Below are 18923 nucleotides of genomic sequence, written 5' to 3'. Positions count from 1 at the left end.
CCACCTCCTTACACCATATACAAAAATAAATTCAAAATGGCTTAAAGACCTAAATGTAAGATCTGAAACCATAAAATACCTAGAAGAAAATATAGGAAGAAACTTCTCAGACATTACCCGGAGTAAGATTTTTACTGATATATCCCCTCGCTCGAGGGAACTAAGAGAAAAAATAAACATGTGGGATTATATCAAACTAAAAAGTTTTTTCACAGCAAAGGAAACCATCAATAAAACAAAAAGGGATCCTACTGAATGGGAAAAGATATTTGCCAATGATATATCTGATAAGGGATTAATATCACAATTCTATGAAAAACTCACTCGACTCAACTCCAAAAAAACAAACGACCCAATTTAAAATTGGGCAGAGGACTTGAAGAGACATTTTTCTAAAAAGGACATACAGATGGCAAACAGACATATGAAGAAATGCTCAACCTCACTAACCATCAGAGAAATGCAAATAAAAACCACAATGAGATACCACCTCACCCCAGTCAAAATGGCTATCATCAATAAATCAACAAACAACAAGTGCTGGCGCGGATGTGGAGAAAAGGGAACGCTTGTGCACTGTTGGTGGGATTCCAGATTGGTGTAGCCACTATGGAAAACAGTATGGAGGTATCTCAAAAATCTGAAAATGGAACTACCCTATGATCCAGTAATTCCACTCGTAGGTATCTATCCGGAGAAATCCATAACTCCAATTCAAAAATCTTTATGCAGTCCTATGTTTATTGCAGCAGTTATACACAATAGCTAAGACATGGAAACAACCGAAATGCCCATCGGTAGATGACTGGATTAAGAAACTGTGGTACATTTATACAATGGAGTATTACGCAGCCATAAAGAAGAAAGAAATCTTACCATTTGCAACAACATGGATGGACCTAGAGAACATTATGTTAAGTGAAATAAGTCAGACAGAGAAAGATAAGTACCATATGATCTCACTTATATGCGGAATCTAAAGAAAAGAATAAGTGAATGAACTAATCAGAAACAGTTTTGGAGACAAAGAGGAAAAACTGAGGGTTGTTAGATGGGCAGGGGGTGTGGGGGTGGGGGGAGCGTGAGGGGATTGGAGGGCAGTCGGTGACCACAGGATGGCCACGGGGTTTGAAAATTAATCTGGGGAACGTAATTTAGTGGTTACCAGAGGGTAAGGGGGATCAAATATATGGTGATGGAAGGAGAACTGACTCTGGGTGGTGAACACACAATGTAATTTATAGATGATGTGATACAGAATTGCACACCTGAAATCTATGTAATTTTATTAACAATTGTCACCCCAATAAATTTAAAAAATAAATAAATAATAAAAAAATAAGAATGATCTCAAATCAACAACCTAACCTTATAATATAAGGAACTAGAAAAAAAGAGGAACAAACACAACCCAAAGCTACAAGGAAGGAAATAACAAAGATTAGAGAAGAGATAAATGAAATAGAGACTAGAGAAACAATAGAGAAAAGCAATGAAACCAAAAGTAGTTCTTTGAAAAGATCACCAAATTGACAAACCTTAGCTAGATGGACTAAGAAAAAATGAGAAAAGACTCAAATTACCAAAATCAGAAGTGAAAATAAGGATACAGCTTGTATTCTACAGAAATAAAAATGATTATAAAAGAGTACCATGAACAATTGCAAGTGAAAAAATTGGCTTATCTAGATGAAATGGACGAATTCCTGGAAACACAAAAACCTATTAAGACTAAATCACAAATTAATAGAAAAATCTGAATAGACCTATTATTACTGGTAAGGAGATTGAATCAGTAATCAAAAATCTACCAACAAAGTAAAGTCTTGCACCTGATGGCTTCACTGGTGATTTCTATTAAACATTTAAAGAAGAAGCAATCTTTCTCAAACTTTTCCAAAAAAGTAGAAGAGGAGGGAACAATTCCCAACTGATTCTATGAAGCCAGCATTACCCTGATACCAAAGCCAGACAAACACACTACAAGAAAAAGACAGACCTATATCTCTAATGAACACAGATGCAAAAATCTCCAACAAAATACTAGCAAACTGAATTCAACAACATATTAAAAGGTTTATACATTATGATCATGTAGGATTTATTCCTGGAATGCATGGATGATTCAACATAAAAAAGTCAATCAATATATTATACTACATTAACAGAATGATGGAAAAAAACCCACATGACCTTTTCAATTGATGCCAAAAAAGCATTTAACAAAATTCAATACTTTTTCATAATAAAAACATTCAACAAACTAGGAATAGAAGGAAAATAGCTAACATAATAAAGGTCATATATGAAAATCCCACAGCTAACATTCTCATTTAATGGTGAAAGATTGAAAGCTTTTTGTCTAAGATCAGGACCAAGAAAATGATTTCTTCTTTCACCACTTTTATTCAACATATCAGTGGAAGTCCTAGCCACAGCACTCAGGCAAGAAAAAGGAATACTATGCATCCAAATTGGAAGGAAGAAATAAAATCATCTCTCCATATACAACATGACCTTGTATGTAGAAAAACCTAAAGATGCCACCAAAAAAAAAACACCAAACAAAACTGTTAGAACTAATAAATTCAGCAAAGTTTCAGGATAAAAAATCAACATACAAAAATCAATCATGTTTCTATATACTAACAATGAACAATTTGGAAAGAAAATTAAAACAATTCCATTTACAATAGCATCATAAAGAAGAAAATACTTAAGACTAAAAATAAAGAAACAAAATTTCAATACTGAAATTTCAATAATAATCTGGAAACACAACAAGTGAGTGCTTTAAAATCCTGACACATGACACACACTAAATACTTACTGGGAATATGTTGAGCACAAGAGTCAACCTTAGAAGATACTCAAGAAAATGTTTTGAATCATTCTAAATATACATTTTCTAAATATTATTTTCAGAAATGTATGAACTTTGTCACTAAGCATGAAGTAACACCACACAGAAAATCTCAGAAACCTTTGAAAACAATGTCCTCTATCAAAAAGGAATACGTCTTTGGGCTAAGAAAAACTACCAAAAGTTTAAAAAGAGACTTTAGTATCTTAATCCTGTATTGTCATTTCGAGAATGAGAATTTTGCAAGAAAAAGAAATGAATCACAAAGATGACAGGCTTTTAGCCTGTTGACAGAGAACAGAATGAATGTGACTCCTACTATGATGGTGCAGGAAGCAATGGACCCCCATGGGTAATTTGTTTCATGGAATTTAAATAAGTATCCTTAACCACTTCCTAACCCCTGCATTTCTAGAAATATCCAAAAATGCAAGACACTTATATTCATATATAGCATTTGATATACAAAATTAGAAATCACCTCTTTCCAAACCTGCTAAAATTCTTATCTTGGCATATCTGACCCAGATTTCAAAGACTGATTGCAGGGGGCCATTTAAGTGACCCTTTCAAATGCCTACATATGCCTTCCCAGTGTTCATGCTGTGATTCCCAAAGTCTGTTCTGCGTCCTTCCCTCTGGTCAATGGCACGTGTGGGAAGTGTTTTGGCTGAATGCCCAAACTCATATCTCACACTGAAGAATAGCCACTGACTTTGCTAAAAGAAGGGGTGGAACCTTTCTTCCATTTCTTCTCTCACAGACTCGCCTGCTCACTCTGTCTGGCACGCATCACCTCCAGTTTGCTCCTCCCACAGTGCAGGTACTGCTTTCCTTCTGGTATCTCCTTACAACAGGAGGCGATGCTGCTCGCTCTTTATTAGAGTTTTTTTTCACAGAAATCATCTGATTTTCCCAAACTCAAGATGACTAGAAAGCTCTGAGCTACAAAAGTTTGGCTGAGCTGAAGAAGTAAAAATATACATTCTGTCCTCACAGATGGACCAACAAACTCTGGTGGCAGAAGGGCAACACAAGTAACAATGGGAACCAGGCAAGTAACACTATTGCCTCATTTATTTTTAGCAACAATAAAATGGAAGTGAAAGTAAAAAAAGATGGAATGTACAAAGAAAGCAAAGGGAAATAAATTTATACACACGCACACAGCCTACTTCTATAGACCAGTGTTTCTTGGAACTCAGGCACTGGGAGTCCAAATCTAAATTCAGGGCTTTCCCTCATCAGTAGCCTTTGGACAAATCATATCAACTTAAACCCCTTTGGAAAACAGTTCCAAAATTAGAGGCAAATCTTGGTGAAACTGAAGGATCTATTTGCTCCCTCTTTCGTCTCATGCTGAAGAGAGACACCATGATTACACTGTTTCTGCAAAATGAGACTTGTGGGGAGAACTCTTTCGCTGTTTCTTTGGTAAAGGAGGTGAGTCTACATTGATTTACTGCATTTTCACAGGTCTCCGGACACCCAGGGGTACTCACGTGTACACCTGCTGGCTGGAGAGAGAGTAGTCGGAGGCCAACTAGCAAGGATCTGGGTGAAAATGGGCAGTAATGTACACTCAAACAGGGCTTCCCACCCGTGGCCCTGATACCACTGTTGCATGTCCCCTGGCATAATGCAAAGAGCCTCTGTCCTTTCTCCTTCAAACAGAGAAGTTTGGCTAAACCAAAGTGAAGTTCATAAGCAAGGAAGGGTGGAAGGTTAGGAGGTACTTTTCAAGGAGAGGAGGAAGGCTGATGGTACCATTATTTACTGCCTTCTCAATCCACTGAAGGTGGTGGTTCAAGGGAGAGGAGACTGAGATGGATCAATCTTGCTTTAGTATCCACCTCCAGGGCATAGAGGCTCAGAGCACTGATGTCTAAAAGCACCAATGTTGGTGCCTAGCCTTTCACCTGGAACCTACAGCACAACCCTCACAGCACAGCCCCTGGCACTGCAGCAACCCTGGGTCCTCTGGCTTCAATGCACCCATGGCCTGGTTTCTGTGAGATCCAGCCTTAGCCTGGGCAGGGTACCCCAATCCACACTTGACACTTCCAGGAGTATAGGTCCCCAGACCATACAAAGTGGAATGGCAATTTCAAGACAGCTGTCAAGTCTCTATGTGGGTTCTAGAAGGAGAGAAGAGTACATACCAAGGGGAGGCCCAGGGACAGCAAGAGGCCAAGCAGAGCCTCTCAGATGTACTTTTATACTGGTAGGAAGACCTCTACTTTGAAATTACTTAACATTTTCGATGGCTACTGCGTGCTGTAATCATACAAGTGCCCCAGTTCCTGAAGTCTGGGGAGCAAGGACTCAGGAACCTTCTTTATGAGCCTGCCACACAGAACACTCACTGCCTTAGAGGAATGGCCCACTACCTGACCTCTGCACTATCCAGTCAGATTTGATCTCTAGGATGTAAAATGTTTCTGCAAATCAGTATCTGTGGTCAAAGAAACGCTATTAAGAGCTGTGCTGAAAGACATGCTGGGGAGAGCTCCGGGAGCTTTATTAGTCGTGGGTAGTGGAAGGTGGAGAAGAAGGAAGAATAAGGCCAAACAGGACGTGGGCTTTTCTGTTACAAAGACTGCTACTGTGCTTATTTTTTAATCTTGAAAACTAACAATTTTTTTAAGGAAAGATAGGCCAAAAAAAGGAATGTACAGGCTCAATGAATATCCAAGGGGGAAAAAGCCAAGAGAATGAATAATACCCATGAACACATTATTAATGGTTACTGAAAGATTTAACTGTTAATACTATAATTATAAAACACATTGCAGTTTTAGAGATAAGAACAAGGGATATCTAAACTAAGAGAATAACCTAGAATGAGGAAAGCAACCTGTTAGAGGGGTAGGCCAAGTTTTTATTTAGCAGGAGGAGACATATTAAAAAAGTTATTGTTAAGAGCAATGTCAAATATTACCTTACTTCTTGATAATTGCAACAATGAGCAGGTTGTGGTGGGAGAGTCCAGATGCATCAATTTTGTCCCCGTGCCATGTTCTCCCTCCACTCCTGTCCACTGAACCCTATGTGCTTCCATATCTTCATGTCTTCACATGACACATCTCTCCAATCCTTCAAAGCCTATTTCAAATGTCCCTTGATCTTTCCAGCTACATAGCACATCTTCATTTGGACAAATTTTATGACATATAGCACCAGCTACCTGGCACTGTATTTGCATTTATCTATACATATAATCATAACAGTAGTCAATAGTTGTAGTTCACACTTACTGTGCTTTACTGTGTGCCATGCATCATAAATATTAGCTAAGTGCTTTATATGTTTTTTTTTATGCTTTCTTTTTTAATTAAACCTAATCTCATTACTGCTTATAGGGTTGATATTTCTACTGTGCCCATTTTAAAGATGTAGACATTGAGACCCCAAGAGAGATGGTTCAATAATTTGTCCAAGAGGTTCCTGAGTGAGAAACTGACAGACCTGGGATTCTACTAGTGTAAAATCTCTCTGAACAAAATGCAAATCAAAACCAACATGAGATACTCACTTGTTGAAATGGCCAAAATAGAAAAAAACTGATAATATCAAATGTTGTCAAGAATATGGAATAACTGGACCTCTAATACATTGCTGGTGAGAATGTAAAATCTCATGTCAAAACTTTAAGTGTATATTCATTTTGGAAAATAGTTTGGCAGCAATGTTTGGAAAACATTGCTGGTGAGAATGTAAAATCTAATGTCAAAACTTTAAGTGTATATTCATTTTGGAAAATAGTTTGGCAGCTTCTTATAAAGTAAACAAATACCAGATGCCCCAGCAACCCCACTCCTAGGTGTCTATACCCATGAAAAATGAACATATATGACCACATACAAAAAACCCATACGCAAATATTTAGAGCAGCCCATCCTTAGAAAAAACCCAGATGTCCCTAAGCTAGTAACGGGATAAACATGCTATGGTACATCCTTCAAATACAATACAGGCACATCTCACTTTATTGCAGATATTGTGTTTTTTACAAATTGAAGGTTTGTGACAACCCTCGTCAAGCAAGTCTATCGGCACCATTTTTCCAACAGGTTCAAATGAGTTAGCACATTTTACCAATAAAGTATTTTTTAATTAAGGTATGTACGTTGATTTTTAGAAATAGTGCTATTGCACACTTAACAGTCTATAGTAGAGTGTAAACATAACTTTTATATGCACTGGGGAACCAAAAACTTCATGTGACTTGCTTTATTTTGGTATGTGCTTTATTGCGGTGGTTTGGGACTAAACCTGCAGTATCTCTCAGGTAGGTACTCTTTAGAACAAAAAGAATAAACTATTAACACATGCAGTGGTATTCAAGAATTTCAAAAGGTGAGTGAAAGCCAGACTCACAAAGCTACAAACTGTATGATTTCATTTATATGACATTCTGGAAAATTTATATGAGATTCTGTTGGGAAAGAAAATAGATGAGTGGTTGCCTGGGGATAGGGCTGGGGCTGGGGCTGGGGTGTTGATGACAAAGCAGCACAGATAACTGTTAGAGTGATGGACACATTCTCTATCTTGATTGTGGTGGTAGTTACACAACTGTATATATTTGTCAAAACTCAAAGAACTAGAAGAAGTGAATTTTGTTGTACCTAAATTATACCTCAACAAATTTAACATTCAAAAAAAAGTGCACTAAAGACAGGCTTATGCTGGTGCTTATGCTAAGTAAGCCCCACTTAGTCAGAAATTTCTATACTATTTCTGACCAAATCTATCATTTCCACTAACTAGTAAATAAAAGAGTAAGCTAATCTGCATGTTATTACTATTCCATTTCCCTCTTGATCTTTGGCAGATGAGTTAATGCAGAAAAAATAACCAACAAAAGATGACCAAGCAGGAGAGGCCAAAAGCAAAAATGGTGTACACATGCTGAGTGACCCAAGTTCACTGGACAGTTTGAAGCCATACTAACCTGAGTATGTTTCTTGATCTTCTGTTCAAAGATCTCAGTTTTACCAGAAGCTGAGGCTGCCTTCTCATCATCATCATCTGATGGAAAACACTCCCATGTGCTTAAAAAAAGTTAATAAATGTCAAAACTTTAAGTGTTGGGGACAGTGAGTATAATAAAACGAAGTATTTTAATTAAAAAAATATTTTGTTATAATACAACAAAGTATTTTCAGCATCAAAGCTCACTCCTGGAGCTGCCACTACATTAGACACTTTGACAGCACTGCTGTTGCCATATTACAAAGAAAGAAAAAGGAGTTTAAAAAGCATGTCTAACTTTAGGTCAAACCACCTGCATCCCAGACCCCCAATTCCTTCCTTTTCCAAGAAGAGGGGCAGCAGCAGTGCTATGTGTCCTGAGTCATGAAACAAGGAGGGGCAGGTCTAAAGAACAGAGGGGGAGTTTCAATGCTATCAGGCTCTGAGCCACATGGGGCCAGGACCACATCTGTCTTACTCTGCATTCTCCATTATGTAGTACAGTGCCTGGTCAGTAAAAAGTTCTCAGTATTTCTGGAGGACAACTTGGCATGCACATCACAACTTCAAATGTCTACACCCATTGACAAGTGATAGGCAATCTCTGAATTAGCCTAGTCTATTAATTCAGCCAAGTGTTCACTGAGAAGGAGCAAATGCAGGCTCCTCATGCTTCCTCATTTCCTACAGTAGAGTCTCACAGGTGCTATCAAGAAAATACTCAAATAAAATGATCGAGATTTTAATATGGAATGACATATTTTTAATGTGAATTTATTATTTACATATTAGAATATAGCTATCTTCTCTGATGCCTCTTCTGTTTGATATCTAAAGAGAGGAAGGAAAGCGACCTGTAAGAGCTATACCTCTTCTGGACACTGAACGGTCCACTTCAACACCTTTTTCATAAGGGGTGCCGCCATTCAGGAAGAGCTCATAAGTCCTACAAAAGAAGGATATGCTATGACGGAGAACTGTGATGGATATTTTGAAACACAGATAAATTTGCAGACATTTTATTTGTGTTTCATTGGTAAACAAGAATGAAAGCTGTTGATTCTTTACTGAGGTAAATAAAGTTGCAGCCTTTCTTAACTACAGAGGGTGCCAAAAAATGTATACACATTTTAAGAAAGGAAAACTGTATTAAAAATTGTAATAATATATAACGATAATGAAAGATGAATACAAGTCACATTTGACTTCTGCAATTATAAGAGGTGCTCAAAGTGGTTACCATCAGCATCCAGACACTTCTGATTACGGCGAAATACTGCTTGAGCAAGGTTGACCAAAGTGTCCAGTTGTATACATTTTTTTGGTGCCCCCAGTATTAACTGCAGAAATATATTCTTCCACATTAAAATGAGAAAGAGTAATTGATGTCATTAAAGTATTTTGACTCTAATAACTTTTTAAGATGTGTGTTTTAAATGTCTTGAATCACCATTGGAAATGAAGCCATTATGAATTTATATTATTTTTTAAATTAAAAGTAACATGCAGATTGTTGTAAAAAGTTTGAATGGCATAGAAATAATAATAATAAAAAATGAAAACTCCCTCCCCAACACCCCCACGCCGCCACCCACTGCCCTTTGTTTGGTAGCCCCTTGTCCTATCTTTTTCTGTGCAAATGCAAATAAATACATACACACAGTAAGTCCCAAACAAACAGATTTTCTTTTAAAGATGCAAATTGCCAAAGTGTATAAAGCAGAAGGTAAAAGGCCTCTTTCATCCTACTGCACCAGCTCCCCACTCCTGCTTCTTGGGGCGACCTCTGGGAACAGTTTACATAAAACCACCCACAGATGCACAAACACAGTTTTTCATGAATAAAAGTAGAGTCACAGTATACATACTATTCTGCAACTTGCTTTTTTCACATATGTTGGAAATGTTTCTGTTCCACGTCATTAAAAAAATAGCTATGACTTCACTTTAGGAAAGATTGAGTAGACACAGCTTTCCTTCTCACTAAGTATTACTAAAAACCCTGAACATTATTAAAAATAACCCCCTCCTCAAAAATCTTAAGAAGCCCGGGCTTCTACATCTACAAGGTGGAATGAGGAGTGGGTAATAAAGTATCCCTCCCCCTCCTGGGTGACGTCAGAGGACTGGTGTGGCCATGACTTTCACCTCTATGTTGTGGTAAGGCGATCATGTTCACTCCTGTGGTATCAATAAAGGTGGAGGGGGAGCATTATCTGAATTAAACCTTTGGGGTTAGGCTATTGTAACCGTCCCCGTTTTAAAGTTGGGGGAAACTGAGGCTTGGAAATGTTAAGGAAACTGCCTGCAGGTACGCAGAGTGGGGACTACAGCCCTGAATTTTATAATTGCAAATCTGACATCTTTGCCATCACCATCTTGCTGACATCCCATTTGTGTCTTAATTTCTTGTTTATATCCTAGACTTAGATTTCTGTGTGTGCCCATTTAAAAATTTAGATAGTCTTTTTCTCAATTTTTGAGAGCTCTTTTTATATTAGGATATATTGCAAATATTAGCTACCAGTCTACCTTTTGGTCTTCAGTTTTAAATTTGTTTACAGTGGCTGCCAGGACAATTTCAATGTACCACTTACAGAAAGGTGGGGTCACAGAGGACCTAGACCCTGGACTTAGCTTTCCTTCTCTTTGGAGAGAATGAGGCTCTATTTCAGCACTGTGAAATGTGCTAATCCCATAGGAAATTACTGAAAGGTCATTCTCAGCAAACAGCTGGTGCAAACATGTTTTAAAAGCCCCTTTCTACATGTGTTGCTTCTTCCTCCCTAGGATAAAACTGTACATGCTGTTTTCACATATTACTTAAAAGAACATTAAAATCAACATTAAAAGCCCTCTCCCCAAAAGTTATTGAAATACTAATAGAACATACATTCTGTAAATCTAAGGTATCTAGAGTCTAAAAAATTAATTTGTTAGGTTGGTGCAAAAGCAATTGCGGTTTTTGCAATTATTTTTAACCTTCTAAACCGCAATTACTTTTGCATCAACCTAATACAAAATTACCCATTTGGAAGGAATACATAGCCAACTTACTTTGCTGGAATAGGAATTCCACTGGCATCAAAAAGTTTAAGAAACACCCAACCACAACTTAATTCTCCTCTTTCACCAGTTGACTAGGAAATAAAAAAAGTAGATGAAACTTAATGTCCGAAACAATCAAATTTATAAGTAAACACCAGGTCCTTTTAAAGGAACAAAATTAATATTCACCTTGAGAACTAAAAAATTCTTCACAAGAAAATCAAGTGAAACAGTGGAGTCCCTTTGTATTCACAGTCCACATGTTAAAGTGAAAATCCCATCATGTTAAATTGCTCTTGAAAAGCCTTAGACCTGATGTGGCAAATGTTGAATGGTATATGTAATGGAATGAGCTCAAATCACATCAATAGCACATGAGATCGTTAAGCCTTGTCTCACTGAAATGTGGAATGAGGCTAGTTAAGTCATTCAAGGGTCTTTCTGCTCAGAACTTTATCCTACTGTCAACTGTCAGAGGCTACTGGGGCTCACTCAGGGGACATGCTCATCTCCTGTCCTAGTCACCCGCAACACATATGTATGAATTTGCCTTAAATAACTGAAAGGATGGTGTAATACCGTTAATGTAAGAACAGGGGGCTCTTGGGTTACCATGAGGCCAAGTATATATACTACACCTTTCAAGCTATTAGAATATGGAGGTATATAATTACTATAACAGACCCACACCCACCAGCTCAATAGTTTATATGACATCCAAGTTTCTGGTGTTCCCTTTATAAAAAATCACCATTCTGCCAGGTTCCTTAATTAGAATCCTCACACAAGGTTAGGACAGAGGGAAACCACTATGGCGGAATGTCACAGAGCATCTTCTATCACTTTCTGCAAAGTCCTATCCTTTGCACATATTCATTCTTTAAAAGCACTGGAGGTCACTCAAGCTACAAATGTAAACAAGTACACTTTTATTTATTTATTTTTAATTTTTATCCTGCCTAAAATACCCCCCCTTTTTTTAAAAATTATTATGAGAACCTCACTTTCCCCCACCCCAGCCAGGGAGGGAAGGGCAATATGCCCAGCTAAAACATACTTTCTCTTCAGATTCCTTTTCAGCTAGGTGTGGCCATATGTCTCTTCCAATCCTATCTATTGAGACACAGATGAAAACTTCTGACTGGGACTCAGGAAAATCATTTTAATGGGAATAGACTGGTTTCTTTTGCTTGTTTTACTTTCTAAACTCTTGGTCATGTTTAAGATTATAGAAATTATGCTAAGTGAAATAAGTCAGTGAAACCACAAGATTGCCATGGGGATACGAAAGACAGTTTGGGGAATATAATCAATAATGTTATAAACATTTTGTAGGGTATCGGATGGGTACTAGTCTTGTTAGGGCACTTCATGGGCAGTGTAGGTGCCTGACCACTGCAGGCGTACACCTGAAGCTGAAGCTGAATAATACTGAACGTCAACTATAATTATATACATATATATATATATACATATATACATATCTACACACACACACACACACACACACATATATATATATATATATATATATATATATATATATATTCATAAGATGTGGAGTACAGCACAAGAAATAGAGTCAATGGAATTGTAACAGCTATATATGATGTCAGAGGGGTAGTAGATTGGGGAGGTGGGGGTTATCACTTTGTGAGGGTATAAATCTCTATTACATTGTTTTGTACACCTGAAACTAATAAAAAAAAAGATTATAGGTAATAGTTGTTGAATTGTGGTGTACTTTCTCTAGACATAAATTGTATATTATCTTCCAGATAAGCTTTAGAACAGAGGCTTTGTTGCCACTGTTTAGTTTCAGTATATTTTCAGCTTACATCCAATTTGAGGTTGTTTTTCTTTGAAAGAGGTTTTTTGTTTGTTTATTTTTGTTTTTGTTTTGTCAAAATCACTAGAGAATAGTAAGCTTTTCTGGTGTTGCTCAGTAATGTATCTTTTTTTTTTCCTTTGTACCTTTGACCCCCTTTACCCATTTCTCCCACCTCTGCCCACCCCTGATGATCACCAATCTGTTCTCTGCCTCTATCTAGGAGCTTGTTTTGTTGTTTTTAGATTCCACATATAAGTGAGATGATATGGTATTTATCTTCCTCTGATTTATTTCACTTAGCACAATACTCTCTAGGTCCATCCATGTTGTCTCAAATGGCAAGGTTTCCTTCTTTTTTATGGCTGAATAATATTCCGTTGTATATATGTACCACTTCTCCCTTATCTATTCATTCATTGATGGACACTTAGGTTGCTTCCACATTTTGGCTATTGTGGATAATGCTGCAATCAACATAGGGGTGCCTATGTCTTTTTTAATTAGTGTTTTTGTTTTCTTCAGATAAACACAAAGAAGTAGAATTGCTGGATCATATGGTAGTGATATTTTAATTTTTTCAGGAACCTCCATACTGTTTTTCATAGTGGCTGCACCAGTTTACATTTCCACCAACAGTGGACGAAGGTTCCCTTTTCTCCACATCCTCACCAATACTTGTTATTTCTTGTCTTTTTGATAATCATGTGGGATGATATTTTGTTATTTTTATTTGCACTTCCCTGGTGATTAGTGATGTCGAGCATCTTCTACACTTTAATTTCAAATGCTACTGAAAAAGCAGCACTATATGTAAATTAGAATCACTGCCATTCTCATACCTCAAGGATTAAAATTCTATTAAACATAAAAATCTCAATTATTTTACTTGTGGATACAGGCATAAAAAATAACTTCCCTTTTAAATGATAAATTAGAAAGCTTTTCTTTCAACCGACATACATTGCGAATATAAGAAATTCCAAGTTCAAATAATATTCCAAGATCTGGAGATAAAGAATTAGACCTGAGGAAACAATCACCATCAAGCAAGCAGGGTAAGATGCCAGTAACCTGAAACAATAAGAAATAAAGTTACTAATAAAAATTTAAACTGGGAAGGAGGTTTCAGCTCCATTCACCTGTAAATGGTTTATGCCTTTGCATCATAGTAACAATATTTTAAAGGAAACAAAAAGCAGATGGATTGGACTCATCTACATCAATTATTATAAATTTAAAAATTTAACTTTATGTTAAAGGGAAATACCTTTACCTTCACTTACCCTTTGCCTAGAGGAGAGGCTAATGTGAAACAAATAGTTTACCTACCTGAGTCTCCAGAGGTGGACAAAAACATTCGCATATGTAAGATATTTGTATTAACCATTGATTGTTCATTGTAAACAGAATTAAAATTAAAGACTTCATACAAACATTGGTCAACTTTCCTAAGGTGTGCCTTGTGAATTTCCCTTTCCCTTCCTGTTTGCTCATTCCATTCCCTCTCCCTGCACAATCACATCCTTCTTTCCTGCCTATAAAATTCCACTCACCCTTCAAGGCCTAGTTTCTCTTCTACAAAACCTTCCTGAGCCTATAATTAATTTCATCCTCCTCTGTGCTTCCACAACACCTGGAGCCCCATAACAGTTACATTCTGCCTTTGTGATAATTATCAACAGTGCTACACAGGGCTACACTAAGGACTAAATGAGATAATGCACATGGTTAGCGCTCCATAGAGATATTGTTATTATATATGTTTCTTCTCTATAACCATGTAAGTTCCTATAATACCTAGGAAGGGCAACTCGCACCTAGCAGCTGCTTAATTTCATTCAACAGAGTAACATATACTTATTATTTATCCTTCCAAAAAGTTCATCTTTATATTTGGGAAAACATTAGAAAATTCTGCCCTAAACACTTCATATACACAGAGATGCCACATCAGAATTGTGAAGTGTTGTGCTTAAACATAAGCAGTAGGGTGCTTAGAAGACCACAATGGACTTTCAGGAGTTGTACTCTAGACATGTGTGGATACACAAAGCACACAAGCACAGTGGCTGGGCCTTCTCCATATCCAGTGCCCTCTCACTGAAACTCTGTCTTGCTTTAAGATCTTTTGAAGCCATAAGAGGAAGTTTATGAAGCTTCTCAGGATTCAGTGACACATGGGAGCTAGTGTGGCAGAAGAGTAAATATTAAAGCAATGAAAACTTGGAGGAATAAAAAAATAAAGCAAAATAAACTACAGACAACTAATCTTATCAAAAGAACATAAATATCTTCATCTTCATGGCCCCTATGTAGTACTGATTCGGTGGTTTGAAACCACCAAAACTTACTCCAGTTTTTCTTGTTCCAGTCTTGGCAGTCCCTTAGTGTGATGTACCAGTCCCCTAGACATCACCCTTGATTTCATCTAAGGAAAGTACAGCTCTCACTAACACAGTTGGAGATTTCCTTTTGAAAAACACTTCCTAAGTGTTATCTTTTTGTTTTCATTTTCCATCAGAGGGCATTTTCTAGAATTGAACCCTGAAATCCATTGAATGAGATGATTAATAGATCCCTTTAACTCTGGTTAGTCAGAATCATGAGTAATTTTTATCAAAGTCATCAAAGAACAATACATAATTTAAAGAATCAGATATGACCCCATATATTGTGTGCTAAACATATGTTATTTCATAAATACACTTTGACAGCCTCACCTTAGAAATTAATTGCATAGCACTTAATAGGTAAAAGAAGTTCATATTCATTTCATTCACTGAGCAGATGACTCACCTGGGGAGAAAAGGTCCATGTTCTGGGTTTTTTAGGTTGCCATGTGGCTCTGACTGTATGAATGTTGCTTAGAACCTGAAATGAGATTTTCCCATTTGAAATCACGTAGAAAGCTCTCTAAAACATCACCACTTTCATGCCACAAACAGTTAAAAGTGGCTATACTGGGTAGAACAGAGGAAGAAGGGGTCTTTCACTTCTTTGAGCAATTCTGTAACTTCTTTTTCTTTTAACATCAAATACATACATAACTTTTAAAATGATTAACAAAAAACAAGTGTTACAGCACTTATTTATAAAACAATGACAGAATTAATAAAATGAATTCAGACTCAGATCTTTGTGCTAGTGATAAGCTATATTAAGTAAAATATTTAATATCTGAGATAGATTTTCCAGAAAAGTAGGGAAAATTTCAGGAACAAACGACCTTTTAAGAAATGTGACCCGTAAGAGCATCTCAGGTGTAATCCATTACCCTGCCCCTAAGACAGACAATGCTAACAGCTCAGATACATGATTCAGTTTTCTTCAAGATCTCTAGGCCCATAAGTTATACTCTTCCTGAAATCTCTTATAAAGTACTACAGCAAGAAGTTAATCCTACAATATATACAAAACAACGAAACACAAAAGGAGCAAAAATTATAAACAAGAGTTCAGATTCTATCAAGTCATGGCCAAAATTGACATCTTCCAAAGTAACAGATAATATACAATTTTTATTCTTCATAAAACTATTTTAGTGTAGCACTTCTAAAACTAAGCTTTAAAAATAATTAGATATTATCCCAAACATGTCATATTAAGGTCAAATTCAATTCACTGCCCTCTAGGTTTCTACTGGTAGGAAGGTAGGAGTATATTATGGGGTAGCCAAGTAGTTTTCCACATAAAGAAAGTCCCCATTACCTACAACACAGATGAATTTCACTTAAACACTGCTTAAAATAATATATTCTCAATCTGGACTCCTGGAGAACAACTCTTCCTAATTATTACCTGCTGTTTAATGTGAGACTGCATTTTATTTATTCTGTGCTCCCAGACAAGAGGAGACTTTGGAACTGAAAAGTATTAGAGAATATTATGGCTGAAAAATCCTCAAATTTGGCAAAAGACATCAAACTATAGATTTAAGAAGTTGAGCAAATCCCAAACAGGACGAATCCAAAAAAATCCATGCCGAGATACAGCATAAACTTCTGAAAACTAAACAAAAATATCTGGAAAGCAGTGACAGAGAAGAAACAGCTCAATTAACTGATAGGGAAACAATTCAAATGACAGTGGGTTCTCATCAGAAACCAGAGAGGCCAGAAAAAAAGTGGCATGATATTTGTCAAATGCCAAAGAAAAGAATCGCCAACTCAGAATTCTATATTTAGTGAAAATATTCTTCAGGAATGAGGGGGAAATGAGACATTCTCAGATAAAGAAAAACTAAGAGAGTTTGCAGCCAGCAGGCCTACCTGAAAAGATTTGTTAAAGGACATTCTCTAAACAGGAAGGACTTGATAAAAGAAGGAATCTCGGAACATCAGGAAGGAAGAACAATGGGAAGAGTAAAAATAAGGGTAAGTACAACTCATATTCTCTTGAGTTTTCTAAATTATGCTTGATAGTTGAAGCAAAAATTATAATACTGTACAATATGGTTCTCAATGTATATAAAGGAAATATTTAAGATGATTATAGTATAGAGGAGAAAGGGTAAAGAGAAATAAAGGGGAGGTAAGGTTTCTATACGTTATTCAAACTGGAATAGTGACACTAGTAGACTGTGGAAAGTTGTGTACATAAAAATAACACCTGTAGCAGCCACTAAAGAAAGCTATAGAGATCCACTTAACAACACTACAGATAATTCTGAATGGAGTTTTAAGAAATGCTCAAGTAACACACACCAAGGCAGGAAAAAGAAACAGAGGAACAAAAAAGAGAGGGAATAAACAGAGAGAAAAAATAAATAGCAGACTAATGATTTCAGACTCCTCTCCAGTATCAGCCTGCTTTTAGATGCTTTTCAGTGCCTTCAGGGAGTTGCTTTTTGTATATCACCCAGAATTTACAGTTGTCACCACTGGGCAAGAGACTACTCAGCCATTACTGGAATCAGAGTCTTGTTAAATAGTTTTATAAAAACGTTTTTTATTTTAACTAGGCTTAGATTTATTAAAGAAGCATTCTTCAGTCAATAGCATGAATATCCCATAACTTCTCAATTTAGAAAGTTGACAAATTATTTTCATACATTAAGTTCTACTAGTTTTCTGGAAAATAACTTCTATTATTTTGATATATTATTCAAAATAAAATTCAAATCTTTGTTTTATGTTCTCATCTATGAGAATAGGAAAAGGAATATCAAACTAGATCTAAGGAAAAGAAGGCAATTCATCTTTTCTTGGTCACTAAGGACACTTACTGGCTCATTTATGGCAGTGGTTTTGTGCAGAGTGTGGAAGTGAGGGAGGATCACTATTAAAACACAAGTTCATTTACTCGTACTTACTCCCAGTCCAGATTAAAGAAAGGAAGGCACTTACCTCATGCTATGAGTTAGAAGTATACTCAGCATAAGCAAAACTAAACCCACAAACTCCTCCAGACCTGACCTGCTTTTAGTGTTCCTGATCTCACTGAATGTCACCACCATTGACACTCCGCTCTCTCACCCACCATATCCAATCCATCACCATATTGTGTTGGGTTTTACCTCTCTCATCTCTACCTCCACTTCCCTAATCTAAATCATCATGATCTGTCACATAGTTACTATGTTCCATGTATTGTTCTAAGTGCTTTATTTATGTTAACTCATTTATTCCTTACACTGACCCTAAGAGATGTGTACCAGATGAGGAAAGTGAGAGCAAGGTCGAGTACTCTGCTCAGCATCCCACACTTAGCAGATGGTGGAGCCAAGGCTAATTCTAGGCAGGCTGGCTCCAGTTTTTGTTTTCTTGAAAGCGACACTTGCTACCCTTTGACCACCACATTGTGCCATAGCCCCTAAATGTTCTACTCACGTCCCTTCTGTCCCCTCTAATCCATCTCCAGAGAGGAGCCAGAGAACTTCCCAAAACATTAACTAATTGTGTCACTTCCCCAAGTAATTCTCACTGTTTTTAGAATAAAGACAAAACTTCCTTACACCATGGCTTACAATGTCCTACACTGTACTCCTTCCTGACATCTCCCATTTCATTCCAATCCACACTTCCCCTCACTCTCTCCACTCAGCCATACTGGCCTCCCACTTCCAAGTCCTTTCTCACCAAGCCCTTTACCTGTGCTGCTCCTTGGGCCAGGAACACGCTTCCCTTTCTCTTCACCTTGTAAAGGTCTATTCACCCCTCAGATCTCAACTCAAGAATCACCCCCTCAGGAGAGAATCAAACCATC

General features: G+C 37.0%; 1 protein-coding gene across 5 annotated transcripts in view; it reads right to left on the bottom strand.

Moving 5' to 3' along the window:
• Positions 1-18923, bottom strand: part of NPHP1 (nephrocystin 1) — a 64967-nt gene that overhangs the window by 18476 nt on the left and 27568 nt on the right. For all 5 annotated transcript variants that reach the window (XM_033087815.1, XM_033087816.1, XM_033087819.1 and 2 more), the window contains 5 exons: positions 15516-15590; positions 13680-13790; positions 10898-10980; positions 8710-8786; positions 7821-7920 (listed from right to left, as the gene is read on the bottom strand). In XM_033087815.1, the coding sequence (XP_032943706.1) occupies positions 7821-7920; positions 8710-8786; positions 10898-10980; positions 13680-13790; positions 15516-15590 (446 nt within the window). The remainder of the gene's footprint in view (positions 1-7820; positions 7921-8709; positions 8787-10897; positions 10981-13679; positions 13791-15515; positions 15591-18923) is intronic.

The sequence above is a fragment of the Rhinolophus ferrumequinum genome, chromosome 19 (assembly GCF_004115265.2).
Source record: "Rhinolophus ferrumequinum isolate MPI-CBG mRhiFer1 chromosome 19, mRhiFer1_v1.p, whole genome shotgun sequence".
Taxonomy (NCBI): Eukaryota; Metazoa; Chordata; class Mammalia; order Chiroptera; family Rhinolophidae; genus Rhinolophus; species Rhinolophus ferrumequinum.
Note: the sequence above shows the minus strand (reverse complement) of the source record. Positions and strands in the feature narration are given on the sequence as shown.